The 16,443-nt window shown below is 34.8% G+C and overlaps 1 protein-coding gene across 1 annotated transcript in view; it reads left to right on the top strand.

The window, feature by feature from the left end:
• The window catches only part of LOC141399707 (uncharacterized), a 39,381-nt gene extending 23,432 nt beyond the window's left edge, over nt 1–15,949 (top strand). The window contains exon 2 of the mRNA XM_073978926.1: nt 14,680–15,949. Within this exon, the coding sequence (XP_073835027.1) occupies nt 14,680–15,762 (1,083 nt within the window). The 3' untranslated portion in view covers nt 15,763–15,949. The remainder of the gene's footprint in view (nt 1–14,679) is intronic.
• Nucleotides 15,950–16,443: the final 494 nt, after the last annotated feature.

Genomic DNA, 16,443 nt, shown 5'->3' with positions numbered 1-16,443 from the left:
GACTGTAATATTGCTGAAGACTACAAAGCAAAATTCCTATTAATTTCTTATGCAAAGCCTCAATCAGTAGAAAACCTGCCTTTTTAGCCCGGTTTAAATGAGGTCATAAATCCCGAATTTTGGCAGATTCTGAAACTACAATGCTCATAGATGAGAAATATCAAGAAGCAAAAAAATCGCCGGAGGGATTTTCAAATAGATCGCGATTTAAGTTCACCTTTTTAGGGGTTCTTTAGGTTTTCACGATTTTGCTTCACGATTAGCTGTGAAAATTCTCCAGAAGATTGGCCTTTATGATACTTTCGTAGGTTTCACCGTTTTTGAGTTATAGAAGTTCAAATTGAGACAATGCACTGACTGTATCGCCTCTTTATAAAAAATGTCATTACTGCAATTTTCCAAATAAAACTTTTATATCTTGAAAATGGTACAACCTAGGAAAAACTAAATCATCCAGTCTTGTAGAGAATTTTCACAGCTACAACATTTTCTTTAGACTCATTTCGATACGACTTGCGGTTTCCAAGCAAAATCGTGAAAAACCTAAAAAAAAACCCTAAAATTGTGAATTTTGACTGCGATTTATTTAAAAATCCATCCGGCGATTTTTTTCTGTTTTCTTTATTTGTCTTATCTATGAACATTGCTGTTTCAGAATCCGCGAAATCTTCCCATGTGTAAGCGGTTTCCATCAAAAGTTAGTTAAGGCGCACTGAGCATGATATTGTTTTATAAGGAGGCGATACAGTCAGTGCATTTTCTCAATTTGAACTTCTATATCTCAAAAACGGTAAAACCTACGGAAATATCATAAAGGGCAATCTTATGGAGAATTTTCACAGCTACAACATTTTATTTAGGCCTATTTACACAGGACTCGCAGTTTCCAATCAAAATCGTGAAAACCTAAAGGACCCCTAAAAATGTAAACTTATATCGCGATTTATTTGAAAATCCCTCCGGCGATTTTTTTGTTTCTTGATATTTCTCATCTGTGAGCATTGTAGTTTCGGAATCTGCAAAAACTTCCCAGGTGTAAGCACCTTCCATTTAAATTTGGTTAAGGCACGCCGTGCGTTATATGGGGGCTATACCAAAACATCAGCCGATATTGTTCTTATTTGGCCCATTATTACCCACAGGTACAAGCTGAGTTTGTGCCAAATTTCAGTGACGTATCTCAATTCGTTTGCAAGATATTAATTTCGCGCCGCTAGATCAGTGCTTTCGACCACCGTGCGCCGTAAACACAACAAACGACATCAGTTGTGAAATAAAAAGAAGAATTGTATTGGCCAACAGATGCTACTTTGGCTTAAGTAAGCACTTCAAAAACAAAGACACAACTCGTCAAACAAAAATAACGCTTTAAAAAACACTGATACTACCCTTGCTGATGTATGGTTCCAAAGCCTGGGTACTTGCGCAAGCAGATAAGGCAGTGCTTGGCGTGTTTGAGAGAAAAATTCTTCGAAAGATCTACGGACCAATCTGCGTTGACGGTGAATATCGACGTCGTATGAACAAATGTTCTATGGAACAAATGTTCTGTAATGGGTCAGCTAAGTAAGTAAGTAAGACAATAAATAAAAATAGGTAAAAAAACTTTTTAAGTTAAACGGTTTTATGTTAAACATACATTGCAATGTTTAAGATAAATGTACTAAAAACCAAAAAATAATAAAATAGATACAGTCGTGGGGATTATAAACATATGCGTAGACTAGACTAAAATAACTAAAATAACTGCTCGTAGTTTGTCTTTAATCGACAAAGTACTACTCGCTCACCACTATGAAACCCTAAAACTCGCTTATAATCGAGCTTGCTACCTTGTTTCCACATTCTAGCCCTACTTATCACACGTCCATCGTTGTCGGTTGAACAACTGCCTAATTATAGTGTAACATTACAAAACAAACATTTTAATCAACGATTGTAGACAATTGACGTGCCCCACCGTTTTATTTTAGTCTAGTCTACGCATATGTTTATAATCCCCACGACTGTATCTATTTTATTATTTTTTGGTTTTTAGTACATTTATCTTAAACATTGCAATGTATGTTTAACATAAAACCGTTTAACTTAAAAAGTTTTTTTTACCTATTTTTATTTTCTAGTTTTTAGTTTTTATTTCGCATTCTGTTTAATTCATTTAGTGCTTCATTATTGCAAGGTTTCTTGCCCGTTATTTTATTGCAGTCCAACTCCTCTATACGTAGTCCCTGCAAAGATCTTACTCTACTAAGAGCCACGTAGGCTTGACCTTCTTCAAACAGTTTCGCACCTAAGTATACGACTGCGTGATCCACAGTGCTGCCCTGCATTTTATGTATTGTAGAAGCCCATGATAGTATTCTTCAGGCGTTTCTGACGCTATCATCTGTGTGTATCGCTCACGTTGCTTTGTTAACCTGGCTTCATATTCTTCAGGCGTTTCTGACGCCGTCATTTGTGCATATCGCTGACGTTGCTTTTTTAACCTGGCCTCATATTGCTCAGGTGTTTTTGACGCTAATTGTTCCCGTCGTATCTGTAATCGACTAATTCTATCACCTTCACTTTATTTAGCTCGTTTTGCTTTATACTTTTCTTTCGCTTTTTGAAGCCTTCGTTTACGTTGTGTTGCAGTTTCTGTTTTATTTGTGTTTGTGTTTGTATTTTTTATATTTTTTTTACCATTTTGTTCCCACGAGTAATGGACATTTAAACGGTCGACCCCACAGAGGTCCAATAAAGAGGCAAGGCTATGTACAACAAGATGCGCCTCAGTCTTGAGGGGAAAACGCTAACGACATATCATTTTTATCCACCCTAATGTCATACAGTTATCGGCGCGTTTTAACCTTTCACCTTAAATTGGGTAGTGTACCGCTAACGACGTATCATTTTTAGCCACCCTAACGCCACACAGTCCTCATCACGATACAAAATCTTGACTTGGGTGGTGGATTCAGGCTGGATTAATCAGATACCTAAATTACAGATTCAATTTCTAAATTTAAATCTTAATTATACGCCATTTAGTGGCTGCGCCCATCTTAAATATTGAGGTTGTATAGTGCACTGTATTCTTCTTGTCAAGCCCTTTTATTTGATACCCATATTGGTGGGATTGATAAAAAATTGTTATCAGCCATTTGGTAGCGGCGGCCATCTTAGATTTCAATTTTGCATAGTAAATTGTATTCTACTTGTAGAGACCTTTCATTTGATACACATGTTGATGGGATTGATAAAACCTAAGTTACCCGCCATTTTGTAGCGGCCGCCATATTGGATTTCAATTTTTTATAGTATATTGTATTCTGCTTGTTGAGCCCTTTCATTTGATACCTATATTGATGGGATTGATAAAACCTACGTTATCCGCCATTTTGTAGCGGCCGCCATCTTGGATAAAATTTTTACAGTATATTGTATTCTGCTTGTTGAGCCCTTTCATTTGATACCCTTATTGATGGGATTGATAAAACCTACGTTATCCGCCATTTTGTAGCGGCCGCCATCTTGGATTTCAATTTTTTATAGTATATTGTATTCTGCTTGTTGAGCCCTTTCATTTGATACCCATATTGATGGGATTGATAAAACCTACGTTATCCGCCATTTTGTAGCGGCCGCCATATTGGATTTCAATTTTTTATAGTATATTGTATTCTGCTTGTTGAGCCCTTTCATTTGATACCCTTATTGATGGGATTGATAAAACCTACGTTATCCGCCATTTTGTAGCGGCCGCCATCTTGGATTTATAATGATAATAAATAAACATAATTGTATTGTCACCAAAATCCAAAGTGTATACAAAATTTCAGATTAATCGGTTGACAGGAAGAGGGTGAAATTTGAATTACTAAATTTGACCCAAGAATAAATAATAAAACAAACGGGGTGAGCTAAATAAAACCATTTAAAAAAACAGCAAGCCTTTTATTTGAGAGATTCCATAATGAAAGATTATTTTCTACATTTTGGTGCATTTTTAAATTATTAATTTTTGTAATTATTTTTTATTCGTGTATGTACACTAGGGATATAACTTTTTGCACTTTTTTGCAAATATCAAAAATACCACCACATAGCCGTGTAGAGCATGAAAAACTATTATGAAATACGGTGTCAATTTTTCTCTACGGCGAAAAAAGTTTCCGCACCAAATGCATTGAAGTTCTGTAATGCATTTTTTAATTTTATCTGTCATAACAACATATTTGCTTTTCATTAAAATTTTTATTTTTTTGTAATCTAATTTAAAATCATTATCAAAGCGTTCTGGACCAATTTGTTCTCAAATCGCGCCATTTCGGACCATATTAGGATTTTTTGACACTATTGAAATTTTTGGCTTTTCTTTATAAACTCGTGAATTTTATGTTTATATTTTTTTAACTTTGCTTGTGAGAATTGTATTTTCTTCTATAAATATTTATTCAAACAAAGCACATTTAAAATTATAAGTAGAAAAAGCATCAAAAGGGTTTTAGTAATTAAAGTTGGTGCGGAGAATTTTTTCACCGAATCGATCTTAGAAACGCGTTTTCATTATTAGAACAAAATTCCCCACATGGTACTGGTGTTGTATTTTTGTAGAAAACAAATACGATTCTCACAAGCAAAGTCAACAAAAACAGCCTGTAACTTTCGCGAATTCGTTGCAAATGACCCCATATTCTCTTATCCGATAGGTTAAAAAAATATAAACATAAACCAACCAACCATGGTTTTTAGTCCCTCAGCATTTATGCTAACGAGGGTATATGCACTTTCATACGGGCAAAATGCGACTCATCAAAATAATGGTTTTAGACTCCAAGTATGTTTGGACGAAATATATTTCAGACAATTTGGGGTCCATTTAGCCATGTTCGTCCGTCTGGCTTCCTGTTGCGCACGATAACTCTCGAACGGATGAACCGATTTGGTCCAAAATTTGGCGTTAGTAATATTTTATCCAAACATAGTTTAATTTCGATGATGAGCCATATCGGTCGACTTCTTCAGATACCTCCCCCACAAAAGTTCAAAAATGTTCGATAACATAGATAAGATTTCAATATGCATTCTCTCGGTTTACGCCTTCGGGTACCTCCCAAACAAAATTTCGGAAAAGTTCAGTTTAGAACCTGCTCTCGAATCGCTTTGATTTTTGTCGTAACAACTTGTTTGTATTCGCTACCCCCATTACGACGGTACAAGTTTTATCAGTGGCGAGTCCATACTTTCTGAGAAAATGGTCCGAATAGGTTTAAAAACTCCTATGGCACCATGTGTAGTGGTTGTAGCGCACGATAACTCTCGAACGCTTCCGCCAATTCGGTCTTATGTTCGAAGATAGACCATATCAGTCCACTGCTTCAGGTACCTCCGCAACAAAAGTTTGAATATGTTGGGAAAATTGTGCGCACGATAATTCTTTGTTGTAACAACTTGTATTAAACACGTGCAATGGTATAACTGTTTGTATCAACAAAACAGATATATCATATACATAACAGATATAATACGATATAAATGTGGGAATGAGTGTAACAGTTATGATATTGTTTGGGTTGTGTATACTCACAATAACATAACTGTTAGAAACAGTTCTGTGTTGTATATGAACGAGTGAGAACTTTATTTGTTTTTTCGTTCTCAAGTATCTGTTGTACAACAGATATTTTTCAAATACTACAGATACCAACAGATACTATAGGCTTGTGTGAATAACTTCTAAGGAAAATTTCATAAAAAATTTAATTTTTCCATTTTTTTTTTGTGGAAAAGGACATGAACTCACCAATTTGAATGTTTTTTGGTTTCAGTGAGTGGAATGTACGAGGGCTAAAAGAAAAGTTTCCGCTCTTAATGTAAAACAAAAATAAAGTAAAACATTTCAGCCTTTTGAAGTGAAAATAAAACAAGCAATATTTAATCAATCTTTGGATGAAACAATAAAGCAAAACAACCCATATTATTATTTAAATCAAAATGTTTATGTTATATTAGAAATAGTTGAGTATTGACAAATTTAATAATTGTTATAAGATTAATCATGTCCATAAGTAAAACAAAATAATTGAGGCTTTTAAAGTATAAATATAAACAGCAATTAAAGTTGATCTTGAGATGGATGTGTAACATAAACACAATAATTAATTGATAACATTAATTATAAATCAAATTTTTGATTTTAAGGTAGAAATGGAAAAAATATTATTTTCAGGACAATTATAACAAAATTGGAATTCGATCCTTGAATGACAACTATAAATAAATAAAAGGATTCCATTTATTATTATCAAAAGTTTGATTTTAACACAGAACATAACATAATTAGAAAAATACAAATATTTTATTGCAAAAATATTAGTTAAATGAAATCAGTCTTTAGAATTTACATTTATAAATAAAATTTCATTAAAAGATTTTCCATTGCATGCTAGTTTGGATCTTTTATCTGTGATAAGGGTCCTTGCAATGGAAAAAATCCTCTCTGATGCAGCACTAGAAGCTGGTATAGCCAAAATCCTGCAGCTTAATTTGAACAATAGTGGAAATTCGGTTTTTCTATCATTCCACCACTTTAAAACATCAAAGTCATCTTGTAAATGCACTCTCGTATTTTTATATTTGGTTATTTCCCTTTCAATAAAGGACTCACTATAATGAACTTCCTCGATTGGTTGTACATATTTAAAATTGCAACCTGTTCAGTTGCAAAATGGGAATAATACCTTCAAAAGGCCTTGAACCGACGCGTCACTTTGTAACGTAGTAGGTTGGTCCAAGCTGAATGGACCTACAATACATTTACGAAATTATTATCCACCTACATACTTCGGACATCAAGGTGATTTCCACTGAATGTCATGTCTATATCGGTGTAGAAGAACGCTGATTAAGATTACAAACAGAATGACAAACTTAATATACTCTCCATTACAAATTTAACGATTTTTATACCCTCCACCATAGGATGGGGGTATATTAAGTTTGTCACTACGTTTGTAACTACTCGAAATAATTATTGTAGACCCCACAAAGTATATATCACGAATATTGTCAAATATTTCATATTCCATTTCAGAAAAAAAGGATAAATTTTTTTCGCGCTACATCAACTATTTTTGATACGTAGGTTAAGAAAAAAATTCCCAGTACGAATCTGGTCGCGAGCCAATTTTTGGTTGTTGCGGACAAAAGATATGGCGCTTTTATTTCGCTTTTTAAGAAAGAAAATATTATAAAAACGCTAATTATTTTAATGAGCACAATTGTTACAAAAAAGTTCTCTCGAAGTGACTTCAGCGAGTAGATTGCATAATACCTACAAAATGTTACCAAAGTTGGGTTATATAGGTCCACGTTTTGGTATAGCCCCCACATAAGGCCGCGTCAAGTAAGTAAGTACGCGTCATTTGAATATATTTTGAATGTATTAGACCCATTTGACCAAAGAATCGGTTGTAACTTTGTATTTTGTGTTTCCAGAGGCTAAGAAACATTTCTACCATAAAATGTTTATATAGGTCCACGTGTTGATATAGCCCCCATAATACAATATCTCCCGATTTTCGATATTTTGAACGTTTTAGCCTCATTATCACACCGAGATGGCTGAAATTTGATATTTAGTCTTCTTTAGGCGTATAAAACTTTCCCCCAGAAATTTTTAGGTATAGGTCCACGCCATCATATAGCCCCCATAGAACGGTACCTTCCGAATTTCGGTATTTTGAAGGTTGTGGCCACATTAATCCACCGAAATGGCTGAAATTTGTGGTGGAGGGTATAAAAAGTTCGGCCCGACCGAACTTAACGCTTTTCTTACTTGTTTTTATTCCCAATGGTTTTCATCATGCAGAATTCGTTATTGGTCCATAGAATGATTCTGAAGAAATTCGAAATTCACATTTTTATTTGAAGTAGTCGGTCCAGTAGAACCAGGTCTAACTAGATATTGTATTCTGAGTTTCGGGTCAAATATGTTATAGGTGCTTTATATGTGCATATCAATATTATGTGACTTTTAGGAACGCGATATCTTATAGAGAATTTTACGGTCTTTGTTTGTCTTTTGCTTTAGTCACTTTTTGGTAAGGCTCACCGTTTTTGAGATATATCAAAAACAAAAATAAAAATATGACCTATGATCATGAATAAGTCTCTTTGCACGCATGGGACCGACAGAGAATTTTAGGACCTTATTTGTAATGACAAATCCTACATCTCCACCAAAATTCAGCTCTGTAGGAATTTTTCTATCTCAATTCCTATTTTGTTTGGGCTACATACAATAAGTACTTATTGTATCACACCAATATCCATTTATATCAGTTTGTACAAACCAGATATAAACAAATATGTTCCTTTTTTTCTGTCTATACCAACTCATATCATACCTGTTTGAAAAAGTATCAGTATCAACTTGTAACTGAAACTACATTCTACATATCCATACTCACTCAATGTTGAAAAATGTCGGAACTGATATATTCAGTTGTATCCATGCAGGTGTTTAACTTGTATTCGCTTTTCCATTATGACGGCACATGTTTTTTTCAGGGACAAGTCCTTACTTCTTGACATAATGGTCCAAAAGCTCAAAAAAAGCCAGCCGGCACCAACTAAACAGAGTAGTACGTAAGATAACTCTCGAAGGGGGAAACCGATTTGGTCCAAACGTTGTACATCATATTATATAGACGTCGGAAGTATTGTGCGTTACTTCTTTTCTTTAGGTTCGAGGCTGAGGGTATATCTCTGTCGGCCAAGCCGATTAACACTTTTTTACTTGTTGTAGTCTCAATATGTACTTTCCCCAAAAATTTCGGAAAAGTTGGTTCAGTAGTTTTGTAGGTGTAACATATTTTAGAAAGTGGGCGTGGTCAAATCTTTGTTTCCCAAATAGGTACGTAAGCCTCGAGACAAAACAACAATTGTCTCGCAAATTAAATTTCACACCGATGCATTAGTAATAATTGTAAATATAGCATTTTTGAAAAATAGGCTATGGGGAAAAACTAAAATATATAAGAAAAAGTCAAAATTTTTTAATATTCCATTTGAAAAAAATTAAAAATTTTTTTGGATGGTACATGAAAGATTTTTGGTTACATGGATTGAGAAAAAATTCCCATTCTCAAATCCGTTCGAGATACTAATTTTGGTTATTGCAAAAGTTATGGCGGTTTCAATTCTGATTATAAGAAAGAATCTTATAAAAACGCTATTCATTATATTGGAAACAGTGTTAATTTATGGCTTCCTACATACTATATGTATAGTGAGGTCCCATAACTTTAGTTGAAAAGATGTAAATTTTCGCGGAATTTAAGAAAGAATTCAAAAAATTGCTGGCTTGCAACTTGTATTAATAAAATTTAAGTTGTTTATGCATCGGAAAAATATTTTAAAAATATGTACGTAATCTAAACATCGCGAAGATTCAAATGAAACCAAATATATACAAATCTGTTTGGCGGTTTGCATATTATATCAAAAACAAAAAAATATATTGAGGGAATTTTTAAAATTTTTGTAACAGAAAATATTTTTTTTTCAAATTTATTTTGTGAGCTAGTTGAAGAAAATGTAGGAAAATTAGGTCGGAGTTATTCTTCTATTTCAGTTAAATTTCACGCAAAAATCACATTTTTTTATTCTAATCACTTCTCGAGTACACGCTAACATCTAGCGGAAGACATGGGTACCGTTCAAATAAATTTTGGGTTCCTTTGAATGGGGTATAATCTTCGAATAAAACTGAATCGAGTAATGTTCATTTTGAAATGCGTGTAAATCGCGAAATCCTCAAAATCATTTGATGCGCATGCAGTTTACCAATACGGCGAATGCTTCTCTTTTAATTTGTACACATTTGCCAAGATTTGCTTTGGCGGCTAAGATGTAGCATCGCCTGCAGCGTAGTGTGTAAAAACGGTACAACGCTTATAACTTGCACAAAGTGCATACACTTATCATCAATGAAAAAAGCCATCGATCTAAACCTATTTCGATAAAATACATCAATAACCGTGGATGTAGCATCACACACTATTTTTGAGATAAGTCGGATACAGCTCCCGAGCCACTAAATTTTTTAAACCGCTGATTTCGCAAAAACGCTAGTGATGTATCAGTTTCTTCATTGAAAAGGAAACAATCCACAGAAAACGCGATAAAATCCGCGATATTTTCAAAAACATTTTTCGCACATTTTTTCGATTTTTGCAGTTGCTGTTTTCGCCGTTCTAGTGGATGGATTTTCACGATCTATGATTTATATGATCCGGACCGTCAAAAAACTAGAATACCTTAGGGTCCCAGCCAGTGTTGCCGACAGTTTTTGATTGAAAATCGTAAAAAAAATCGTCAAATCGTCAGTAAAATTTGGAAAATCGTCAACATGATGCTTAATGTGAATTTTTCGCTTATAGTTATGACAATGAGACTGACTACATAAGATATATGTACACCCCACATCAGTAAAACAACTTAATCTCACTTAAAATGAATTTTACACTTACACTTAAAACATGTGTTTTGGGAGTTTACGTCATTTATTTGACAGATATACTATGGAATTGACAGCTTAAATGACGCATGTTTTATAAAACACGTTAAATGTAAAATGCGTTTAAATAACACCATAAGAAAGCTTTCACCAGATGAGATTTTCCTATGGCTATCGAGTTTGCAACAATGCAGTTTTGAATGACAGCCTTTCTCAAATATAGCCTGATTGTGTGACCGTCCATGTCTTTCGATCTTGACTGACCTCTTAAAGAGCGCAGAAAGCTGGACTCCTACGTTTTTCGCAACGAGATATACAATTTTCATCTATTAACAATCTTAAACGAAAAATTTCAACTGATATAACTCGAATGTGAGATACATATGTACCTAAATATAGCCTATCTGAGTGGAAATTGCTATGAACATAAAAAAGCTCATAAAATCGAATTTGCAACATTGTTTTCTTTAAATTCGTTCCTTAAATTTCGATTAAAATATAGTTCTCCTGTTTTATTTTATACAATTTTGGCTAACGTAAAAAATCGTCATTTCAGGGCATAAAATCGTCAAATCGTCATTTTCCAATTTTGGGCCAAAAATTCGTCAAAATGACGATAAATCGTCAAATTCGGCAACACTGGTCCCAGCACAATCAAAAGGATATTGTAAATACTGTACCCAAAGGATAGGGTTTTTCGAAAAAATATCGCACTAAATTTTGGCCTTTGGCAGTGGATTACTATGATGCTGAGCGGGCTACATACACAGAAAAAAAATTTACTGTATTATAGGAATAGTGTTCATAAAGTCTTGCCAAAGTTAAAATTTCAAGAACGCATTTCATAAAGCAAAAAATACTGGTTTCTTCTGAAAGATTGAAAAAAAAAAAACAATTTTGGCGAGTTGTTTTTGTTTTTATTGTCTAACAACAACCAACCAACCACCACACCACCCCAACCAAACCAGAGACAAATTTTGCTGCTTTTATTATAGTAATTTACCATTTCTTCTTATGATTTCCACTCAGTTGTTATCGTCTTGTGAGCACAGCAGAACAATATGAACCATATGTACATACATGTTGAGTCTTTCAGCACTTGATTGACATATTAGATGTTGCCTTTATATTAAATAAATTACAAATTTGTAGATGCGAAATATTTGTACGACCAATGACTTTGTTTTTTCGACATCAAACGCACTGTAGTTGTTTGGTTTGTCCCTGCAAACATTTTTTCAAATTTTTAATCGCTTAAAGATAATCTGCGATTCGCGGGGAAGATCAATTCAATCGCGGAAGAGCGCGCCTAATGATAACCTGCGAATCGCCGACATAAAGTAACTGTGTCCGGGAAGCGAATCGCGAGGAAGAATCGCAGATTAATCATCTGGAAGATCTTCAGAAGATCAACATGTAAAGAAAAATTAAAAAAAAATAGAACAATTGTTCTTTGTTTCTTTTATTTGTTGTTTAGTTTTCTGATTTTGTTTTCTTTTCTGCTTTGTTATGGTTTTTAATTATTCCTTTATGTTGTGGTTATTTGTTATAGGCACTGTACTCAGTACTGTTTCCTCAGTCACTTTGTTGTCTTTTGGTTAAACTTGGCAAAACCTGGACATGTGTGGTTTGTCAATACTCATAATATTATACGTGCCATTTATATCAAAGTTCTGTAGAAAGTGTATATGAGAATTATATGCAACAAAATCAAAAAAGTTAGTAACAATCATCTGTTGCTCTTCCAGAAGAGTCTTCTGTGATTCCCAACGGCGATCATTTGAAAAATGTAAGAAAAAAATTTAAACAATCACCCAATGATCGCCGTGGGGAATCACAGAAGATTAATCTAAGCGAACAATCTTCCAAAAAATGAAAAAATGTTGGCAGGGGTTAGTTAACTAACAACAATTGTTACGCCAGTGGTAGCTGTTGTGTGTGTGGTTTGTTGATAAAGTATCAATGTGTTGGTGAGACGATGGTGGGCGTTGTGTCGTGGTTTTTGGATGGTGGGACGATGAGACCATACAAAAGAAAACGAGAACAAAGTAGAGAGCGTTTACCAAACAAGCGAGGAATTGTGAGAGAATGTAGGGAAAAATAAGAAAGTGATTTTGCATCTCATGAAAATCTTACCTATTTTTGAAAAAATAGTGGCTTTCGGATGGATATAAGAAAGTGGACATGTATCTTATGTGAGGTACCTGTACAGTATGAAAAAACTACATCACGAACGAAAATATGTAAAAATTCTTGAAATATTTTTTTCTGTGTAGTCAATATACATATCAAATTATGCGTAATCGCGAGTACTTTAATCCTATTAATGTTTCGTAGAAAAGGCCGAATGCGCGCCCCTGTTAAATAAAAACTACAAAAAATCTGGCTTCAAGATGTCAGCATCCATAAAAGGTGGATGTAGTGGAGATTTTGAAAAGTGATGCATTAGAAGTGTAATCTTCATGTTGTTTTCTTCTACTTTTACTTTGGGCAAGCAATCGAACAACAACGTAAAAAACTTGTTTGCTTTAAGGTGTTTTTGCCTATTTATTCATAGGTTCCGCGCAAATAACCTTTTCTAGCCAAATTATTGAGCTTCGATCAAAAACACTTAATTTGGTCCAATTATAGTCATATTTTGTGGTACACATGAATAGTTCGCGTATTTTAATAGTACAAAACAAATAAAAAAAATGTTAGATTATCTGGAAGTCAAAAAAAATCTCGTGCTACTTTTGCTAATACATTCTTATATTTGATTGAATACCTGTCATTCAAAAACAATGCTGCAAGCAGCAAGTGAATATACAAAACCATTTCAATTTAAATTCAATTCAAAACAAGTAAGAGAGGGCTATTGTCGGACGGGCCGACCATGTGATACCCTACACCACTACATATGTGTATTAACTCATTGCGTATAAAAACCGTTTAAAAATTTGATTTTGCCTGGCTGGGGAATCGTTTTTAAGAAGGTGGCAAAGCTGCAATGTATGTATAAAAATCCAATTGGACAATTAAAACGTTAGGGCACAATGAATTATGCAACAATGCAACCACTGGGAATGGGAAAATGTGGTTCTCTACTCATAACCCATTATATATTAAGCAGTAGCCTAGCAGTAGTATCTAGCAGACACTTTATTGCACTTTTCATCGGGGGGAAGATCAGTAGTTCTATTTTCATATGTAGTCTACTTTGCCGGTATATGCCCTCCAGGAAAAAATATAGACCAAAAATATTTTTTTTGTATTTTTCATACAAATGTAATGGTCCATTTCACCCGCTAAATAATATCAGATCATAATCCAAAATTGTAGGCCTCTTCTTCGACCTAAACTCTCATCTCGTGCAAAATTTCGTCATTATTGAACTATAATTGCGACCTCTAGCGTGTTTATCATTACACTACAAACAAATAACAGGGTATATTTGGCTGTAACTCTGTTATCTTATCATGTACACGAACACAATTGACATCAATAGAAAGGTCAAGCGTTCCTCTTCCAAGTATAGCTTACTTGTCCGGAATGTCTCTTCTAGGAATAAAGATATAAGCTGTATACTAAAATTTTTCACAACTTTCACACAAAAGTTTTGGTCCATTTAACCCTCTAAATATTATCTGATCGCCATCTCAAATTGCAAACTACTTCTTTGTCATATACTCTTACCTTATTTAAAATTTCGAGGTCGATCTGACTATTATTGCGATCTACAGAGCATATACAACATCGGATAAAAAATATATTTTTGGTCCATTTCACCCGCTAAATATTTTACGATCATCACCAATTAAAATAGCGATATATTCTGATGTGAAACCGACCTCCATACCAAATTTCATGACGATCGGTCCAAAATTGCGGCCTGGAGTTTGATTACAATTTATAATGGACAGACGGACACACGGACGGACGGACACACATCTCAAAATCGCTTTATCTCGCCGAGATATGAAGATTGGTATACCACATTGGGGGTCTCCGACGAATATTTCGCGGTGTTACTTGAATTTTTACCGAAACAAACTTATAATACCCTTTCCACATAGTGGTGTAGGGTATAATGACTTCCAACTCGAAATTCTTCTTGCATGTCAGTTATTTAAGTTTTATTATTTTAAATATATCATAATAATAATAGAAATTTATTTATTTTTCCTTTGTTTTAGGTTCTTTGCAACACAGGAGGACTGAATCATATACCATTGCGGCACCTTCCCACCAATGTGGAACATTTATCCTTGACCAAAAATCACTTTGCTGTCATTAAACCCGACTCGTTTGCCGGCCTTCGTTCACTGAAAAAATTATCTTTGGATGGTAATAACATTACCAAAATTAAGCAGTTTGCTTTCCGTGGTCTGCCCCGTCTCAAGGAGCTCTCCATCCAGTATACTCCCCTGCAGGTTGTAACCAGTTTTGCCTTTGCCGGCCTACAGAACTTGTCCACCATACTGCTTAGTCACAATCAGATTGCCAGTATAGAGGCTTACGCCTTTGCCGGCACATCCAACGTAAAGCTAATACTGCTGACCAATAATCCATTGTTACGCATTGAGAGCTTTGCCTTTTCCAGTCTGACACAAGTTGGTCATCTACTACTGCCTGCTGGCATACGGATACTTGAGCCAAATGCCTTCTTTGGTATGTACACAGTTGGCCTGCTCAAATTGGCTTACATGGACCTCGAGCATATTCAGCCATTCACATTTCGTGGTCTCTCCAATGTGCTCCTACTCACAATACAAGAGTCGGATTTGGGCACAATCAGTGGCGAAGCATTTGCGGGGCTAACTCAGGTGGACACACTTCAGTTGCTGAACAACAAGATTGACATTATCGAGGCACTGGATTTCAATGACACAGCAGCCATAAAACATCTCAAATTACATGGCAATCATTTCCTGCAAACACCGGAAGCAGATGACATTTGTCTGGATGGTGTGGACAACCTGGAGTTGGACGGCAACTACTTTCCCTGTGGTTGTCAGCTACATAATCTGCTAGAAAGCCCCTTTGCCACAAAGACACCCAACTCAACTCGCAGTCTTATGCAGAACAACTACTGCATCTCACCCATCGAAATGAACGGTCGCCGCATGGCTGATGTGCATGTAGCGGAAATAGCCCCCTGTCAGGAGCATCTAATGCAGGCTAATTTGGGCTCAAAAGCAACCAATCTGAAACCTCCCGTATTGTTTATCGTTGCAGTAATGCTGTGGCTCAAATTAGTTTTGGTCACCAATTTATAGCAGGCAGCCCCCAACATCATCTGCTAAGTTTCCTCCATTTTCAATTTGTGTCGGATGCTTTGTTTTTTGTGAATGCACGTACATACACACGTATGCTGAATATGATGTTTGTATTTATTATTTGCAGTTCTCTGTTGGCCAATTTTCTAAGACTATATAGAATTAATACAAATAAAATAAGAATAAACTATAGGAAATAAAATAATAAAATAAACTAAGTCAATTTTGCTAAATAATTATAATCCTAAAAAAAGAGTGTTGAAATAAGTAATAAAGATGATATACATATAAAACAAATTGTCTATATAGCTTGAATTTGTGAATCTGTTGTTCTTTTTTACATATTATTAAACATGAAACATGAATAGATAATGGCGGATGGTTTGGTTTGGTCAAACGACACTATGCATCGTTATTATGCCCGAAATTTTAACGCCTACGTAACCGGGTACGTAGCTACGCATTAGTTATCTTTACCTAGGCGTTTGGTAATTTCTACGTGCCATTTACAGAGACGTGTAGTTTTTGAAAATATGTGGTAAAATTGGTGATTTTCGTTCCAGTCCGGTCAAAATAGACATTGAAATAGCAAAAATTCCCACAAAGCTGAATTTTGGTGGAGAGCTAGGGTTTGCCATTAGAAGCAACGTCCTAAAAGTCCCCATCTATCCGATGTGTGCA

The sequence above is a fragment of the Musca autumnalis genome, unplaced genomic scaffold (genome assembly GCF_047663935.1).
Source record: "Musca autumnalis isolate F117 unplaced genomic scaffold, ASM4766393v1 scaffold_3, whole genome shotgun sequence".
Classification (NCBI taxonomy): domain Eukaryota; kingdom Metazoa; phylum Arthropoda; class Insecta; order Diptera; family Muscidae; genus Musca; species Musca autumnalis.
The sequence above is the reverse complement of the archived record's forward strand: the minus strand, read 5'-3'. Positions and strand labels throughout refer to the sequence as shown.